General features: G+C 43.3%; 2 protein-coding genes and 1 long non-coding RNA gene across 8 annotated transcripts in view; 2 read left to right on the forward strand and 1 right to left on the reverse strand.

Annotated features, from left to right (window-relative positions):
* Positions 1-1,270: 1,270 nt before the first annotated feature.
* LOC127332580 (trehalose 6-phosphate phosphatase RA3) overlaps positions 1,271-19,088 on the reverse strand; it is a 256,056-nt gene continuing 238,238 nt past the window's right edge. The window contains exon 10 of the mRNA XM_071826009.1: positions 1,271-1,520. Coding sequence (XP_071682110.1) covers positions 1,470-1,520 — 51 coding nt within the window. The 3' untranslated portion in view covers positions 1,271-1,469. The remainder of the gene's footprint in view (positions 1,521-19,088) is intronic.
* On the forward strand, positions 8,034-11,720 carry LOC127332577 (uncharacterized). Of its 3 annotated transcripts, none has more exons than XM_051358894.2 (8): positions 8,034-8,361; positions 8,431-8,528; positions 9,139-9,192; positions 9,832-9,948; positions 10,029-10,157; positions 10,243-10,420; positions 10,752-10,770; positions 11,369-11,482. In XM_051358894.2, exons 3-8 carry the CDS (start codon positions 9,169-9,171, stop codon positions 11,370-11,372), a joined length of 471 nt encoding a protein of 156 aa, XP_051214854.1. In that variant the 5' UTR covers positions 8,034-8,361; positions 8,431-8,528; positions 9,139-9,168; the 3' UTR covers positions 11,373-11,482. The 3 variants fall into 3 exon arrangements, with proteins under 3 accessions (XP_051214854.1, XP_051214852.1, XP_051214853.1); XM_051358892.2 differs by lacking the exon at positions 10,752-10,770 and adding an exon at positions 10,583-10,654 and having other exon boundaries at positions 8,043-8,361; positions 10,243-10,506; positions 11,369-11,720; XM_051358893.2 differs by lacking the exons at positions 9,832-9,948; positions 10,752-10,770 and adding an exon at positions 10,583-10,654 and having other exon boundaries at positions 8,045-8,361; positions 10,243-10,506; positions 11,369-11,720.
* LOC127332578 (uncharacterized) lies at positions 14,163-19,043 on the forward strand. 4 transcript variants are annotated; one of them, XR_007870534.2, is made up of 9 exons: positions 14,163-14,198; positions 14,316-14,638; positions 14,764-14,872; positions 14,966-15,067; positions 15,199-15,293; positions 16,177-16,374; positions 17,212-17,356; positions 17,917-18,028; positions 18,838-19,043. It is a non-coding gene; the product is annotated as an uncharacterized lncRNA (long non-coding RNA). The 4 variants fall into 4 exon arrangements; XR_011751590.1 differs by having other exon boundaries at positions 17,933-18,028; XR_011751588.1 differs by lacking the exon at positions 18,838-19,043 and adding an exon at positions 18,102-18,831.

Genomic DNA, 19,088 nt, shown 5'->3' on the forward strand with positions numbered 1-19,088 from the left:
GGGGCTGGCAGGGTGTGGACCCCACCTTATGTCCGGTGCGCCACAGAAATAAAATCTTATCTATAAGGTTTTTCCTACTAGTGTTAATTCTGCCCGGCGGATCGCAATCGGATGGCGCGGAGGACGACCAATTTTTGGCTCCATATCCAGCGCCCGACGCGTAGCGTTGCCCTTGAAAATGCTATGTTTTCAACATGGAGAACTACCGCCCCCCAGGTAGGCTACCCCGTGATCAAGTTTCCGTAGAACCTCAGAGTTGATGCAAAAATTAAAAGTACCAGGCGAGAGGTACATGTATAGGTCGGTGATGCATGTGTATAGTGTGCAAGCGCCGACTAGTAGTAAACGGCCGTCGTAGTGTAGTGGATGTGTCGTACTCGTACTCCCAAAGATATGAGGCGGCTGGTGCGCTCGATCGACGGAAGCATGGTCGCAAGCTGCCATAGCTTTCCTTGCACCGGCATGATCGCCGAAGTTAATGAGACACTGCAGCAGCCTGCCGGGACAGATCGAAGCGCGCGCGCGGTGCCGTGGGGGCGGGCCGGCATCGGCATCGGCGCACTGTCTCAGCTGCGATCTGCTGCATGCTCGTCGTCTGCCTTGCGCGCTCGCCTTCAATGAGGAGAGGAAAACTACCGGCCGGTCTCCTCTTTTCCATATGCATGCAGGTCCCTCTTTCGCAGAGCTTGGGCGATCAGAAGGGTTCACTCACCCCACCATATATGCATGTGGATCCTTGCTGTTTCTACCCATCGGAATCCATGGAAAAGTGGTGCGATCCAACAAGTACCTACACCTCTACTCCTCCTTTCGACCAATGGAAACGTACGTTTTGGTACCACCCCATTGATGATCGACAAGGAGAACGAGTTGCGTTGCATGCGAGATCCGCCTAGCTTCTCGGTAATCGGTCGTATGCTCCGTCAAATTTACTCCGGCCGGCCAGCCGCCTGCCTGCCTGCCTGCATTGATCTGAAGCTGTACAGCAGGCATGGCCGTACCGGGGCAAGCAAGCAAGCCGGTGCAGTCTAGCTAGCTCTGACTTCTCACACATGCGTTCATCAGTCTACTAGGTACGTCGCATGCCATTTTTTAGGTTCACTAAACTGCACGATTTTGCACAAACCACAGTAATTCCTACTAAAGTATACACTATACAGTAATAGATAATGAGCACACAGTGCGGGTGAGAAAAAGGAGGGCTACTTTGTCACTCCCATTTCTGTCATAGCTAGGGAGGCTAATTACAAGACCTCGGCAGTCGGCAGAAGGATACAGTAATAGAAACCTTCAGAGCCAAGGCCTTAAAAACTTATATGCCCATTCCAACACACACAGATGCATGCATTCTTCTACGAATTAACAAGAGACAAACAAAAACTCCAAAAAAAGAAACAAGACTTGGTCTAGCATAATTATATAGCTTTTGCTCTCCATTTCGAGCTATCAGATGGTTCATGATGCATGAATTAGCCCTTTGTCACGCTGCTCTTCACCAGCTTACGCAGGAAGTCTTTCACCTGCAATCATGTGATACAACCCAATGAGTAACAAAAAATTAATTACATTTTTTTAGATAAAGAAAAAAAAAACTATGACTAGAAGAAAAGTTATCTCAACTAGCTTTGCATTGTTTTATTTCTTCGAACAATCACCTTTACGGTGAAGCTGTTCGAGAGCATGTATATATAATATATGGCATGCACCTACCTCTACTGGTCCCACAGTGACTACAACCTATAGTTGCGTTCAATCCATGCTAGCTAGACACGAGGCACTCCACAAGAATATGCATGAAGCTAATATATTCCCTATGCATGCAACAATGCATAAGTAAAGTAACACATTTGTGGGAGGTGGCAATTTGGCTCATGGGAGCAAATGTTCTCATTATATAAAATAATTAAAAAACAATTTTAAAAATATTAAAAAATTCTGATATAAATTTGTTGGTGTACATCGTGATATTCTATGTTAGTGCACAAATTTTCGTGCAAAAACAACATTTTATATGGCGTGTACAAAAAAGACAAAAAAATATCCTGTACGTGGTCGTGTTATAGCATCAAAACTTGTCTTTTTTACAGGAGCCACAATTGTTTTTAGTTTTTTTTGAAAACTTGTATACCAACATAAAATGTTTAGATGTACATATAAAAATTTAGTTTAGAATTTTTTGACATTTTGAAATGTGGATTCACATAATGGGAGCATATGCTCCTATGAGCCAAAGTGCATTTCCCATATTTGTGTTTATAGTTATATGTACCTCTGCAGGCTCACGCAGAGAGTAGGATGCTGTGGTCTCCTTTGGAAACTTGGTGACAAGGACCCCTATTCCGTGTCCCATGTCGCGCAGCACCTATAATTTCATTTTGGCAAAAAAGAGCATATATAAGCATCGGTTCATGGTTCCTAGATCTGCTTTTATTTTCCAAGTAGCATGAGAACAAAAGCTAAGCTGATTTATATTGTGCAGCGCGCACTAGACGTTGTACCTTGAAGGCATCCTCATCGGTGCGGTCATCACCGATGTATATCGGGAAAACATCTCCACGCCCCGCATAGCCTTCAAGAAAAAAATTAACCAAACAAATATGTTATTAGCACCTATACTAAATATGAATAACAACATGGTAATTAATATTTTCTCAAAAAAGAAAGAAATGAATAGCAACTAACTAAACATGGACTAGCATTTTTTTTCATATATGTATGTGATGTAGTGACTCACCAAGAGACTCGAGCAAAAACTCGAGGGCGTTGCCCTTGTCCCACTTGATGGATGGCCGAATCTCTAGGACCTTTCTCCCCTTGGTGAGGCAGAGATCCGGGTAGCCTTCCAGCACCGCCCTCACCTCCTTACCGAGACCATCCCATTCCTGCATGCATAAGACAAAGTTAGGCAAAGTTAATCAAGGCGATTAAAACGTGTACATTTGTATTTTCTTCATGTAATTACTTCACCTCCTCGTGGACACAACGGAAGTGCACGGAGAGGCAGAACTTGTTGTTCTCCACCATGGCGCCCGGGATGGAGTCCATCTTAGCCGTCAGCGTCTCATACACCTGAACATATATGAAAGGGAACTTGTCAGCAAATCGTACAGGAGTATGTTGCTTTCAGTATTTTACTCAAGTATTTTATGTCGTAGTAGTACTCTAGAAGTAGTGTGGACTGCTTTGCAAGAAAGTTCACCAATTCTAGATTGAAAATTCTCAGGAAGACAAATAATGATCTCATGCAGCCTACCTCCTGGATGACAGGCAGAAACTCGGTCGCCGGTTGGCACAGAACCTCGTCAGCCTGCGAGGACAAATCAAACAACCACTAAATCATCAAACTGGCAGCTTATACTTCATACAAAAATGTGTGCAAATCATGACCAAGGCAAAGTCTCTTTCGCCATCTATTTCGTGAAGAAAAGAGAGAGAATAAGTCAAGACAAAAGTCTAGAGAGAGCGAGAGATGGTGACTAAGAGCATCTCCACTCGTCTCCCCCAGAAGCCCTCCACGACCACTTTTTTTCATCCGGACGGCGAAAAACGGCCCAGTCAGGCCCCCGGTTTCTCGTTTTGGTCCGGATTTGAGCCTATTTTCGTCAGGACTCCCCATGCTATCCTCGATTTCCTGGGGGTCTCCCGGGGACTCCGGATGGAGCAAAACCAATCGCCCACGCCCACGTGTCTTCTCTTTCGTCCGGACTCCCCGGTCCATCCTCTTTTTCCCCGAGAAACGGCGCTTGGGGAGCACACGACTGAAAATATACTGCCCCCCCATGCCAAATTTTCGTCCAATCCGGACGAAAATTTCGCCGGATTTGGACGTGAAGAGAGCCAACGAGTGGGGATGCTCTAACTGACCTTTGCCTTGTGCTTGGACACTGTGATGGGGCCCTTGATGTCCATGCCGTGGCTCCCAGCGTAGTAGAGCTCCTCAAGCTTCACAAAGTTAAACACCTGTGTGTGTAACCATTTTCATAAATTCAGACATTCGGTGTACTTTTTTAGTTGGGTGAAATGGGCACATTTAAAGTACTGGGAAAGAGAACAGCAAGCAAAAGGTCCCTGACTGTTTTTTATATCTAGGCGCGATTTATTTTTAGATGAAAACACTAGTAGAAAAAGAGGCTTCCGTCCACCCCCATTAGTCCCGGAAATATTCGAACCGCGACTGAAGGGGGCTTTAATCGCGGTTCGGGAGGCAACCCGCGACTAATGCTCCATCTGAGATGAAAGGGTACCCATCAACCGCGACTAAAAGGGCGATGGAGGGATGCGACCGGCGGAAAACCTTTAGTCGCGGTTGGGGGCACCAACCCCGCCAAAAGGGTGCCTTTATTGCCGGGTGGTGTCCCCAACCGCGACTAAAGGTTTTTCCGAGTTTTTTTACTCCCACGCACCCTGCACGGGCCGCCCCCCCGTGGATCGCCTTTTTTGGTTTGTAAAATACAAAAGAAAATGATAGAAAATTCCGAAAAAAAATGTTTTCAGATTCTTGTTTGTTATGCAACCTACTATTCGGAGAAATTAAGAAATTCGAATTTTCACTTTTTTTGCAAAAAAAGTTAAAAAAAAATGGTAAAATCGCAATAACTTTTGCATACGACGTCGGAAAAAAACGTATAATATATCAAAAAATCCTGGGAAGAAGTTACATCCGAATTCACCCGGGTTTACCCGGTTAGCCAATTTTTATATTCTCAAAATTCCAAATGAAAATACGAAAGCAGGAAGATTTTAGTTTTTGCTATAAATTATGGATTTTATATTTTTTAAATTTTTCAAAAAAATAAAATTAATAATTGCATCCAGCATAAAGATTATTAATACTTTTACCCAATTTTTAGATTTTCAAATTTTTAGGTTTGGCAAAAAAAATATTTAAAAAATTAAAAAAAAAGTTAATGTTCATTTATTTATTCACGATTATTATTACATCATTATTTTTGTTTATGAAAAAAATTATTTGAAATTCAAACAATAAAAAAATGTGACATCGACCAACATGTTAATAGGATTGATATGATACTAGTATCACATACATGTGCGCGTAGCACTTGGATGCGGGACGGAATGGAACTCGGAAGTTAAGCGTGCTAGAGGTGGAGTAGTGGGAGGATTGGTGACCGAGCGGGAAGTTTGACCACGAGTAAGTAATTTGACTAGAGATAAGTGTAGTTAGAGATAGAGACTAAGCTATGCAAATAACTGAAATAATAGAAATTCTGAAAAAATAGAAAAAAAACGGAGTGAAAAAAAATTAGAAACCCAAATGAATTAAAAATAAAATTAACAAAATAGCCTTTAGTCCCGGTTGGGGACACCAACCGCGACTAAAGGTCCTTCGCCCAGGCGCACGCTAGCCGCCCACGTGGACGGACCTTTAGTCGCGGTTCGTAAGCAACCGCGACTAAAGGGGGGGCCTTTAGTCGCGCTTAATTGGTCGCGATTGTGCAACCGCGACTAATGGCAGTTGCGAACCGCGACTAAAGGTCATTTTTCTACCAGTGAAAGGGATCTACTCCCCAACTCTATTTCATAGAAAAGAAGCCTCCAAGTTTCTTACAAACCTAAAGTGTTACTACCAGGAAGCAAAACAAGTTGAACGCATAAACGAGAGTCTAAGAACGAGAACCAAAAAGATACTACAGAAAACAGCTGCCATTTTAGTTTTATAAATATATTTAAATTTAGAAAATTCTACAACATCATTTTTAAAACGGAAAGAGAGTACTCAGTATGTTTTTTTTTTTGGTAGAGAGAAATAAGAGTACGGGCACATTTAACGCACTAGGAAGAAAGAAGAACAAGCAAAGGGTCCCTGCCTTTTTGTAGGCTCCCTCCTGCTGCCACAAAAGTACAACAAGAAACGCTCATTAAAAAGCTTGCTATAGCCCTTTTGCATGTACTGTTTTGTCTATCGCGTCTAGGTTCACGCTTGCAGCCAAGAAGGCAGCATATGGACGGTAAAATAAAAATAAAATAAGGTGAAAATATTGCAAAAGGGAATCCTATAAGATTTCATTTACAGCTCCATGGTGTGTAACAATGGAAGGGGGCCGGAGAAAAAATTGCTTCTGTTTACAGCAGCAAGAAAACAACAAAAATCTAAAGCAGCAGCAGCAAGGAACCAAGAAGAAAGCAGAATTTGGTGGCAGTGGAATGTACCTTGTCCCTGCCTCTCCCACTCACGATGGCGGTCGGGAAATTCTGCGCCAGCCTCCTCACCGCGTCTCTCATCTGCAATGCGTCAACACAAAAAATTACCATGCGGTAAAAATTTACCCAGATAGCCACTGAATAGAACAGAGAGGAAAAAGAAACTGACGTCTTCGGTCATGACGGCGCTGTCGGGGTCCTCCACAATCGGCGAAAGGGTGCCGTCATAGTCCAGGAACATCACGATCTGCTTCCCCTTCGCCGCCGCCACCACGGCCTCGAACCGCTCTAATGCAGACGGGTGCTTCTCCTGCGATTCAGGCCTCCATTAATTCTTTGTTTTGAACAGAAGGAGAGCGTAGCCATGTACATATATCGTTGCATCTCAACTTACCATCCAGTCCTCGTGGTCACCGGCGGCGGCGAACTTGGCATAGCGGGGCGAGGAGGCCTTCATGGAGTCCACCAGGGACCCAGCCCTGAGCACCCCGGAGGCGGCGAGGTCCATGCGCCCCAGGGCGGCCTTCTTGCAGTCGCTCGCCATCCTCGGCGGGAACGACGAGAAATGACGACTTGCCTGCGCTGGCGGCGGCACATCGGTGACCGCGTCCTCGGCGGCGTGGTTCGTCATGGGGAAGAGCGGCGGAAGGAAAGCAACAAGGTGGCTGGGGTACAGCGGAGAGCAAAGAAAGAGGGAGAGGAAGATGCGATGGCGATGGTTTGGGGAGTGTTGAGGAAGGAGAGGGAGGTGGTTTGAGGGCTGTGGTGGGCGGTGGAGGACAGTGTTATATAGAGGGAGTGAGGGCTGGCCCACCTAGATTATCTGATGTGGAAGTGTCAAATTTTGATTTCTTCAGAATGCCTTGGGGGCTTGCACAATCAAGAAATAGTCATTTTGGCTTTCAAAAAAAAATAGTCATTTTGTCTCCACAATTTTAAGCATTTTAACATCATGTTAATTGTGTTGCATATGGGTATTGCTTACTTTCTCAAGGTGGAAGTGTAGTGATATACTTGTTCGGAAATACAAACGTGTTGCGCAGGTTTACATGTTTCGCGCGTCAACGCCATATCAGTTTACAAACTGAGATATAATAATGTTGTCTAGCAGTATCTTTTACGCGGTGCACCGGATGATATTTGGGTGAGATACTCAAGCAAATGCAGTGTGCTATCCTCGAGGTGTCATGCCCATCGTTAATCAGTTGAGTTAAATGCGCAAGTAAGGTCTTTTCGGAGTTTACAAACGAATCTCTAGATTTTGGTCCAGACACGTGACCGTTCTTCTTGGTCGCATAGCTAGTTTTCCCTCGCACCTAGTGATGGTCATCGTGATGAGCGGAGGATGATGTGGTCGAAGGTGGCCAAGCGTCGCGCTACTATTTGGTCATGGGGTGGTTCATTCATACCTATTTTTATGCCAAATTAAGCTCTCGCATCATCCTCAATATTGTGTTGTTCTACCCTCTTATCGATGCACTCGTATTTCTTGGAGAAAAGTAAATATATCTTATATATTAAATTGATGCCCCTCCCCCCTCCCGGTCTCTATAGATTTCATAGCATCAACGTAAGCCATCACTACCCGAAACGAGGAAAATCCTGACGTCCGGGCACGTTCTCGACGGCCCCGAACGGTCCGTCGCGAGAGTGAGCCGTTTCCCGACGTGGACGTGGGATTGACGCGAAAGCTGGAAACATCCGCGACGTACGGGCCGATAACCTTCACGATTGTCTCGAACCGTCGCGAGCGTCTTTTTCTTTCGTGTCGAGCGGTTCCTTTCCGTCGCGACTGATTTTTGGCTGCTCGCGGACCATTGTGCGCGCGGAACTGATGAAATTATTGGGCCCTTCGCGCCAAAGAGTGGGCTCTCGCGACGTGGACCGAGCCCAGCGTCAGGAAAGAACCATGAACTTATAGTCAATCCCTAGCTAGTTCATCGAACTGTCCACTCCCCTCACGACCGAGCTACGCCGCCCCGTCCATGGCGAACTGCGCCGACGCCGCATCGTCGTCCGCGTAGAAGCTCCCATGTCCAGCCGCCGGGCCCTCCTCCGGAAAGCCGCAACACCACGCGAACTCCTTCCCTCCACTGACCAGGCTGGGAGGACGCCACGCCTGCCTAATTTCCAGCGAACCACCTGCTCCGCATCGATCCTCTCTGGCTCCCCTCGATCTGATCTACATCGCCCCTCCAGGTAAATATCTGATCTTCTTCTGCTCTTAATCTCTCCTCTCTTTCTCAGAATTTTTTTTCCTGATTTCAGTTCAGCGGCTGACCAATCGATCTACTCCGGTCCTCACTGCAAACTACGCGCCCCCTTCCGTCGCTTGCCTGTGCACCATCTCTTCTTTCCTGCTTCAGGTACATCATACTGACTATCAACTCAAGCAGCAAATAGGGCAGTTGGGCATGTATGTAATATTTTAGTAGATGAAACTGAATGTAAACAAGGAAACTGGGAATCACCTTTACCTCCAGATCCGTCCCATGTATAAGTTACAACAACAGCACCCTGAATAATTCAAGTCAGGTTGCGATGAATGGCAATCTGCAGCTGATTAGGTAGTTGTGTTGATTAGTTAACTTCCAAGTCTTTGTTTATTTAGAGGAAAGTCAAGATCATTGGTTTGTAGAGCATGGTCAAGAATATCTAATATTAACTTACGGTTTAGTGATGCCATTGCTGCCATTGTTTATGATACCACCTTTTACTGCATTGTAATGATGCCATCGAGAACATTGTTTAGTGATCCCATTGCAACTCACTCATTAGTAGAGAGCAGGCCTTGATTATTTTATCCTTATGGTCAGATGAGTGATTTTTATATGATCGCACTGCAGATCACACGCTTTACTAATGTAGTAAGTTTTGCTCGATTGCGTTCCAGTAGTCGCGTCTACACATGTACTCTAAATCTTTATTTTTTCTGAATAAAGGCAATTAGTAATCTAATATGTTTGTCCTTGGCAGGCAAGATCGCTCCAAGTGTGCTGACGTGCCATGGCTGCTGATGGTGAAACTTCGGTATGGACGTGATATGGCATTCCTTTATGTTTCTAATTTTTTATTTCCATTTCGTTGCTGCATTCTGATATTTGGTTGCAATATTTTATTAATTGTAAAAAACAGAATGATTGAGGTTGGATGTATAGTGGTTGGAAACGTGGTAAATCAACAGATGAGTGGTATGAAAACACAAAAGAATTCTTAGATTTTCAGAATGGAAAGATCAAATGTCCATGCGCAGACTGTCGTAACTATATTACGAAGGATAGAGATGATGTGGAGTTAGATTTGTGTGGCTTTGGTTTCAAGCGGAATTACAATGTTTGGACAGAACATGGTGAGGGTGTCCATCAAACAGACCATGGAGGTGCTAATGTGGATGATAATGATAGGATGGACGATATGATGACTGACTTAGCTGCTTCTAACCTCTAGTAGGAGAGGAACCAATAGAATCTGCCAAAGCTTTTTATAGGATGCTTGATAGTGTGAAAGAGTTGGTGCATGAAAACACAAGCCAGTCAACTATGTCTGCCATACACGGTTGTTGACCATAAAGTCAATGAACAACCAATCCGAATCTGCTTATAATGATACGCTTCAGCTGATACATGAGCTGCTGCCTAGCAATTCATCCTTGCCGACGAATTTCTATAGGTCCAAGAATACTTTAAATCTCATGGGCTTGGCAAACTCTCACACACATCATCACTAGACGATGTTGCACAAAACAGAGGTGGATCTCGAAATTTCGCTTGCACCAAAGAGTACATTGTGAGTCACCTTCGGTTTCATGTGTTTTTTTGTAGTTCTAGATGTGGCAGCGTGATAAAACATCATGGTTTCATATGCAGGGAAAGACATTTGGGCCTGAACAAGCAACAACCATGAACACTTACAAGTGCATGAAAGTAGGAGCTAAGAAGTATAAAGAGAATGGTAGCAACACCTCCATCGAGAACCTGAAGGCTAAAAAGCGCCTTGTAAGTTACACCGAACTTTGCTCTTTCTTCAATAGGACTATCTGTAGTAATCTGAAACGTTATATGCTTTTTATCATGTTGCAAGGATGACTACGAGAAGGGTCTTAAAAGTGCATATCCAGAAGATTGGCAGGAGCGTGATCTTGATCCCGCTGTACTGTACTCCACCGGTGGTGGCATGCCTCATGGACGGTTTCTGATAGGTGATGGCGCATTCAGGAAGTCAGAAGTTGTTGCTGCTGCTAAAAGAAGCAACATAAAGCCAGCAAAGTCCATGTCGTATCAAGATTTGTTGAGGAGAAACACATTATTGGAAAAGAAAAATAAGAATTATGCTAAACATATGAGAGTAAGTTCTCTGATATGCATATATTGTGAATTCTCAGTTGCCCAAATTAACCTGAACTAATACTTGAGCACAACAGGTTTTTTATACCAATGCTGGCCTTCCTGTCCCGGAAGACCTTCAAGATGACTCGATGGAAGATGGTGTGCATGTAAGTACTAAAAACCAATAGTATCCATCTTTTTATTAGTTGCGTGAGGTGCGCTGCTGCTGTTTCAATAGCTTTTTGTTTGAGAAGCACCTTGCAGCAGCAAATGCAAATCATGGGTACCCTGACTGCAGTTTCTTTTTTGTTTTTCTCACGAGTAATGAATCAATCTACAGATCATTGAAATTTTGGGAGTTTAGTAGGCAGTGATGGAATTCTTGAAAATGTCACATGTGTCATGTTCTGAACAATATGCGGTGTGATATCTATGCGCTTTCTAGAATGAACAGACGTATATATACTAGCGATTTCTGTGTAGGTGAGTAGTTGTCATGTTCATTTCCATACCAAGCATCCATAATTAACATGTACGTACTAGATTCCATGATATGCATGCAGACCATCTAGTACTGCCTAAGGGACCGATGCTTGATTGTATTATCTTGGTCATTGCACTAGAAAGCCAATATCCTTAAGTTCTAGTTATTTATTCTATTAGTATTACTGCTGCATAGTACATGTCGTATGCATACCATCTACTACCTATATGTATGCAGGGTATATAACTACAAAGTTACAGAACTGTACTTGTACTTATGCATACCATCTAGTACCTATATGTATGCAGGGTATATAACTACTTCAAAGTTACAGAACTGTACTTGTACTGTTACTAGCACAATTTAAAACAACGTTTCTTCATGTTGGTTTTTGTAGGTGAATCAATCTTCACCATCTACAGAAAATGGCGGCACTCAAGTGATGGCATCGTCTCGTGCCGCAGAGCAAAGTGATACGACCCCATCAGGCCAGCTTCATACAACTCATGCAAGGGAGGAGTCACCTTTCTTGGATGAATAATAAGCATTAATATAGCAGTTACACATGTAGCTACCATGTTGGAATTTGACTTTCTTTTGTGAGTAGTTGTGAACCTGAATGTTTCTATATTTGCTTCTTCTCTATGTTGCCAAAAACAAGTGGCTGTTATGGATATAGTACGTGTCATTATGGAATACTGTGTGATATTTTGTTCAATGAGAAAAATGTATTGAATGTGATTTGTGAATCTGATGTGTGTGGTGATTTGATAATGGCAAAATATATTTATATATCCATGTCAATTTTTATGTTTTCCAATTGATTTTTGGGCTCCATTTGGGAAATGCTTCAGCAACAGTGCTGACGCACAGTCCTGACGGATGGCTTACATTCCTGACGTTTGTGCTGGAGCACCCAAAATGTGCTTTCCTGAAGGCTGAACATGCTTCCTGACGTAGAGCTAGAGCGTCAGGGTTTATTGCAAATTCCTGACGGCCGTGGTCTCTGACGGGCTTTCCTGACGCTCAGACCGACGGGAATGTTTCTTTCCGTGGCTCCCGTGCAACGTCAGGAATACTCTTTCCCGTCGGTCACCGTCAGCAATGAGCATCTTTCCTGACACCTTATTACCGACGGCTGGTTCCTGACGGAGACCGTCACGAATACGTATTCCTGACGGAATTCGAGTTATTTCCGACGGAAATCCACCGCCGCACATCGGAGGCGACGCTCGTCCTTCTCCTAACTACCCAGAAGGCACCAACCCCCAATCCTCTGGCTCGGCCGAGCTGCCAGAGGAGCGGCAGCACAAAACGGGGGAGCAGCAAGGCGGCGGCAGCGGGTGGACGATGGCGTTTGTTTAGAGACGGCAGCAGGTGGGTGACGGCAGCCTCGGGTGGTTGAGGACGGTTGCCTGGTAGCAGCGCGATTCCTCCGAGAGCTCTGCTGGAGGCAGCGGTTGTACTGGAGAGGGGCGGCAGTGCAGAACGTTTAAGCAGGTGCACACACACTCTTCTCCTCTTCTCTGATTTTTGCCTCCTTGTGCCATGCTCTAGAGCTTCTCTTTCTTGTTTGTGCAGTTTTGTTTCTCTACGCCTATGGTGTGTTCGATGGAATTCCAATGAGGTTGGGCTTAGGCTTGATCTATGTAAGCCATGTGAGTTCTACACATGCATAAGAAGAATCCATGGGGTACTTACGGTTTCTTTATATTTTCCTTGCCATTAGGTCAAGTGGATATTTCTTCAGTAAATTCTTGAGTTAGTTTGATGTGTATCAGATTGGGTTATGTTCGTTCTAATACAGTTTGTATTTTCAGATAGAGCTCCTAATAGTTTATTTTTCCTCTTTGCAGCTACTATTTCAGTAAAATATTTGATGTGCTAAAACAATAATGTGGAGAGAAGTTGTTTCTCCAATGAAAAGTAATAGGTACAACTATTTTTTAAGGTTTTCAATACCATTTCAGGATTTAGTTGGCTGAAAGGGAATACATCGAGCAATGTTGGACCATGTGGTTGTGCTTTTCCAGGTCAATGAGGTGGCTGAGCCAAATTAGTAATACATCAACTAGATGAGTGACATATTCTAGATTGTTGCAGTAGGTACATAATTGATATGTCTGCTTCCCTCATTTGCAAGTGGCCCTCATTAGAGATTATTTTCACTGGAAACCTGATATCGTGTTGTAAGAGAGAAGGTGATGCACAGACTTGCAATTGCTTAGCGTTCCAGCCACTGTGGACATTAATATATGATGCAAGCTTGCTTTTGTTTCTCTTTATATGATGCAAGCTTATATTTGTTGGTTGCTGATTCGTTCGCAATCCGCGTATTTGTTAATACAGTTTAGCAATTCTTAAGCAGGGAATGCACTCTACAATGCTAAGACTACTTCCATTGGTACTAAACAACTAATATTTATCTTGACATTGGTACTGAACTACTAACGTTTATCTTTCCTTGGCACACATCGGAAATATTTTTCTTAGCTTCAAGGCAAAATAATTTTCATGGCATGTATGTACTTTTCTATGGAGGCCGGCGGCACGGGCGGCGAGTGGATTGAGGCGGCGGTCGGCCGGCTCAGAGGTCGAGCTCGCGCCGTCTCGCCCTCCTGTCCGCGTATGCGGGTACAACGGCGGCGGATGCTTCGGGAGAGGAGGATGCTTCGGCCGCTCGGAAGCAGCACACCGCCGCTCAACTGGAGGACCGCGGGCAGGCGCGGAAGACGTCCGCGCGAAGGCGATGCGTCGGCGGCGGCTGGCGGCGGCTGGCGGCGCGCGTCCTGATTTAGTCCAGCGGTGGCGGGCGGCGCGCGTCCTGCTTTTAGTCCAGCGGCGGCGGGGGCTGGCAGTAAGCACCCTAGAGGTTATCCCCCTCCTCTTCTCTCAGATCCTGGAGATCCGCTCGAGGGGGGACGAATCGGAGGAAGAGGAGGAGATGGAGAGCGGCGACGAGGCGATCCGATGACCCCTCGCTCGACCCCGCCGCCGACGGTGCCAGTGGGTGAAGAGGCGATCGAGGACGCCGCGCAGCGCGGGGGCGCCTGAGGCCGGGATCTCCGGCGGCACGTCCGCGGTCGTGGGCCCCGGGATGGATCCGGATGGGGACGACTGCGGTGGCGGGCCGTAGCAGGATCTGCAGGAGCTCGCATGGAGGAGGGTCAAGGGTGGCGGCGTGCCGCCTAGGCATCGGTGGTCTCGCCGGCTCCACATTGTCCTAGGTATGCTTGATTCAACCTGAACTTTTATTTTTATTATTTCAGCAACCGTCTAAAAATCTTCGGCTGTTGTGGTTTGCAAAATTTAATCTCAGTATCTTCCTATTTTTGTTTATGCAGAATTATTGGTGGAAGAAGCATCAATTTGTCCGAGCTTGACGCCGGATCTTTATTTGGTATGTCCATGCGCAGGCCACCTCTCTCGCTGCTGGTTTGCTGCCGCACTCTGTCTCTCCTCTCCTCGGTGCTCAACCCGAGGAGCGTGGGACATTGTTGCACACCCCTTTTCCGTCCTCTGGCTGAGGTACAAGCGCAGGCGGGTCTGGCAGATGACGGCCAGGTTCTGGCTGATTGTGGGGGTGGTTGTTCTGTGGGGGTCTTTGTTCTCAGCGACAGGGAGAGGAACACCAACCTGAACGCTACAAGTTTTGATCATGGTTGAGGTGAGTTTCCAGTCAATTGGCTTCTCGGTTTCATTAGCTGATTTTGTCATGTTTCGCATTCCATCAAGGACGCATCGTATCTTGCATATGTTTGATGTTTAACCATACAATCTTACTGTTGTAAGGGCCGCTCTGTCCGTGGTCACCGGGAGAGTCATCTCCCTGGTTGTGCTCTTGCCTCAAATCGACCAGCGGATGTTAGACACAGTTTCCTGTGTTGGATCTGACAAGGAGGTGCCAACTCTCTCACCGTGTCTTTCTAACTCTAATAGATGCATCTCAATTTATAGTCCAGAAATTGATTTGTTTTTCTTGTGTGATGAGTAGGTTTGGATTGGCTCTCCTATCTTCTACATCTCCATTTATTTTCGGAAATTGATATGGGTTATCCTTATGTAATGAAACAATTTAGATTAAACATAAACTAAGGTAACTCTATTTTCACTACATCTTACCATTTGACCAAATGTATGCTTGCTCAAAATGTTCTCATTCAGATGCATGTCCGCTTCCCTTTCTCATGTTTTGTCTTATACTGTTTTGGTCTTTTGGTTGAGCAGAGATAGATACAGACCAAAGTTAAGTTGTTTGCTTGAGTAAATTAGGCAGCGGCATGGCCTCTGCCTCCTTATAGTGAGACACTGTGAAATGGAAGGTATAAGTATCTGCTAAATCTTTTATAGTGGATCCCTTTATATGTTATGTATCAACAATGTTTCCTTTTGGCAAGGTTAATAATAATTATGTGCCCCGACAAAACTGATTCATCCTCGGTTATGCATTGCTTCAAGTCTTCTTTGAAAAATGCAAAATTCTTGTGACTGGTGGTGGATTGTGTGTTTAGGTTATATTGTGTAAAATGTAAAAATTGCAAAATCTAACCTGTGTTTAGGTTAGACTATGCTAATTCAATCATATTGGTATTCTCTGGTGTTTCGCTATGGCGGCTTGCGCCCCTTCATATTGTTGGGGCCAATGCGAATTGCATATGGTCATACTGCAATTAGTGTTGCAATCTACTTTTATTTTTGTCTTTTCACACTTCCTCACAATTTTGTGACCATCGGAGCATTGCATATGGTGGCACTGCAATCAATTATGCAGTCCACTTTATTCATGCCATTACTGTAGGTGCGTTATCAAACCGATGGAGTTGTGTTTAGACACCTTTGTTCTCTTTACGATGAGCCTATGGTACATAGATCCTGTGAACTTGGATCTTGATTGCCTCTGTTTTTGATGTTGCTGACATCAAATTCATCAGTGTGAAGTAGGCATGTAAATTTCCCCTTATGCTATATCTTTATCTGCATACATATTTCTTGCTCTAGATAATATATCTTATTTATCTGGGTATATTTAATTATCGCTGATATTTCTACGGCAATTTTAGGTGGTACCTATTTTTGTCATTAGAGAAGGAAATATTTCTCAGTTTCCGCTATTAACTTGTGTTTTATTCTCTATTTTTGTCATTAGAGAAGGAAATATTTCTCAGTTTCCGCTATTAACTTGTGTTTTATTCTCCTACATGATAGGATCATATCATAGGCATAGAGACATTAAGCATTGGAGGGTGAGAAAGTTTACCCAAGAGGGCTGCATCCATATGACAAATAAGTTTCGTTCTTCCCTTCAGAATGATACATATATCCAAGGTTTTTGAGCCGCCAGCCCTCCGGCTTGGTGATTAATCTTAACTGCCCATGGCTTTTAATGGGGAGGATATATTATCTGTAAGTAATAATGTATGATATGTAAAAAGTTAAATTATGTCTCTTGGGTATGTCTACTTACAATTTCAGTGATAGAGTACTTTCAAAGTGCACGTACTACTTCAGATAGAATAGTTGTAAGTGGTTGTCTAGGAAGTTCTGTGAGCTTAAGTTTCCCTCTGTAGTGCTACTAGGCTTAAGATGATGCAAAGACTTTTCTTTCACACGTAATATTTTTGTTTGGCTTTTGGTCTGCGTACAAGGGGGGAATATCGTCATGATATGATGTTCCCATATATAAATTTATCTTCCGCTGGTCCAACTATCTAAACAGTGGGAGAGGGAAGACCAACCAGATAGCTGAAGAAAATTACACCATTAGATCAAGCAAACTAGACAATAAAATAAAATACACTTTTGGACATTCAGAAGCCGGCCTTGACCGCTTCCAAATCAACTAAGTTTCTGCGGAAGGTTCTGATTTAAGCGAAGGTGACCAATTTCCTGGCAACTATGGGAGTCCCTCGCCACCATAGTATGAAGAGCACCCTGGATGATGAAATCATCTATGCCAGTGATGGTCGGTGCTCTATCACATACTACATCTCGATTTATGTACCATACTGCCTAAAGCACAGTACTTTGTTTGAACTGTAAGGTAACCAGCTTGCTGCCATGCTTGTATGTGTTTATCATCTGCAGGTATTACTTTGCTTTCAAATGAATCACTACCTGATGTCTACTACGTGTCTCCTATTTACTCTGTTGGTCCTCAGTTGTCAATTTACCGAATATAACTATTGAAGTTTCTGCATTACTTTCAAATGAAGCAGACTGACACCATTATCATGTGTGCAGGTGCATGCTGATCTAAACCGAGAGTTAACTCACTATGGATTGGTTTCCGCAGTTGGGTGTTTCATCTGGATTGCTTCCATGTTAACTGTGAATTTCCTTGCTGGTACTAGACCTGACGAGGAGGTTTTCGTTGTCATCTCTAATGGTGTGAGGATTTCTTACATATGTATATTGTTATGGGTTTTCTTGTTAAGTGTGATTAAACATATTGCTATGCACTCCTATATTTGTATTTTTGGTAGCCGGGGAAAGCACTATGGGCTGTCTGTTTTTTGCTTTTGGTTTTAATCACTGCAATATCATGTTTAACAACATAATTAAGTTGGTGGTCCTACCTCAATGGTTCTCTATCTGTCTGAAGTAACTCTTTGTTCTGTACAACTTATAAGTAATAGTGTGCTGCATGTTATGCTGATGGTTGTTTGATTCGTACATGTGTCAGTGATATGTGCTAGGTAAACAAGCTTATACATGTAATAAATTGCGTTATGCATGTGAAAATCCATCTTAGTGTACAGTTTGTTTTTGTATTACATGTAGTCATGTAGAACAGATGTACCACTTTAATATTCAAAGGTGAGATTACTGACTGGCGTTAGAAAGAGAGATGATTCTGTTCTAAGTTGTGCATTCTATTTTGATGAAATATAATTACAAGGAGTTTATTCCTAAAATAACTAAATTATATTATCATGGATGTTGAAGGTTATTTCCCTCGCAGCAATAATTCAGCTTTTTTATTAGATGAAATGCGACCAAGGCTAGAGGGACAAGTTCAATGCCCACTGGCTATTTGAGGCTATTGGATAAAACACAGGTACTGGATGTTCTGTTCTCTTTTCTCTCTATTTATCCATATATTCTGATGTTTTCCCTTGATGTATTCGCAGTTCATTGATTGCTTACTAGGAAAAGTATTGTATTAGGTGCATGCATTAACCAAGGACATCATATTCAAGCTTGGGACCTCTGAATTCAGACCTACTACCAAGGCAATTTTATTTTATTTGTTATGTTTTTCTAGCACAAATGATCCTCCACCACTTACAGATGCTTCACTCTATTGTCATAATCTGCATGCTTTCCCCATTCCTAAGTAGCACCAGATTGCATCTCTTCTTTTCCTATACATGAGATTTTGTTATTGTGAATTTTATACTGATAGACAATTATTATTAGTTCTTCAAATTGCTAGAATAGTTTGACGTAAAATATATTAAGTTAGCAGTACAAGTCGATATATGTGTTTCTTCCTTTTCTCCCTTTTTATGTGTCGTTGGTAATCATCTACTCCTGCTTGTGCATTACAATTGTGAACCTTTTCTGTGCTTGGAGAGTTTCTCCATGCATTGTTTGCTTATGTTTAAATTCTCGATGAAAATATGGTTCCATCTGACGAAGATTCTTTAGTTCTCGGGACCTAACCAAAATTCAAATGCATGGACATTTAAAGTATTGTAGCATGGACAATTAAATTGCTTTACATTTATGGGATTCTCTTACCTTTTAGGCAGCTGTATTCATTTATCTTTTTATAATACAATTCTTTCTGTAGATATACATTGGTATTTTGAAAGACATGAGTTGTTGAATAATTTCTCTATTTCATTCCACATGTATTTGCAGGTTATAATAAGTTTGAACCAATTAGCGAGCTTTGTCTATCACTGATGGATGCCGCCTTTTATACCATGTCCTTGGCTTAAGCACCTTGTGTATAAGTTTCTTTGATGTTCCTTTGGACCACCAAGTGTTAGTTGCCATAAGTTGATTTCCTATTTCTATAATTGTATATAAGCGTTTGCCACTCTATCATGGTTTCGTGTATTCTATCTAATTTCACCCTATTGATTTTGTTATTTAAATTCTAAGAAATA

Source organism: Lolium perenne, chromosome 2 (assembly GCF_019359855.2).
Source record: "Lolium perenne isolate Kyuss_39 chromosome 2, Kyuss_2.0, whole genome shotgun sequence".
Classification (NCBI taxonomy): domain Eukaryota; kingdom Viridiplantae; phylum Streptophyta; class Magnoliopsida; order Poales; family Poaceae; genus Lolium; species Lolium perenne.

Bases quoted from the DNA above. Each gene is read 5' to 3' on its own strand.
- LOC127332577 (XM_051358892.2), top strand. From the start codon at position 9,169: ATGGCTGCTGATGGTGAAACTTCG. The intron at 9,193-9,831 runs GTATGGACGTGA...GAATTTCTATAG, and splicing joins CTGCTGATGGTGAAACTTCG to GTCCAAGAATACTTTAAATC. The intron at 10,655-11,368 runs GTAAGTACTAAA...TGGTTTTTGTAG, and splicing joins CGATGGAAGATGGTGTGCAT to GTGAATCAATCTTCACCATC.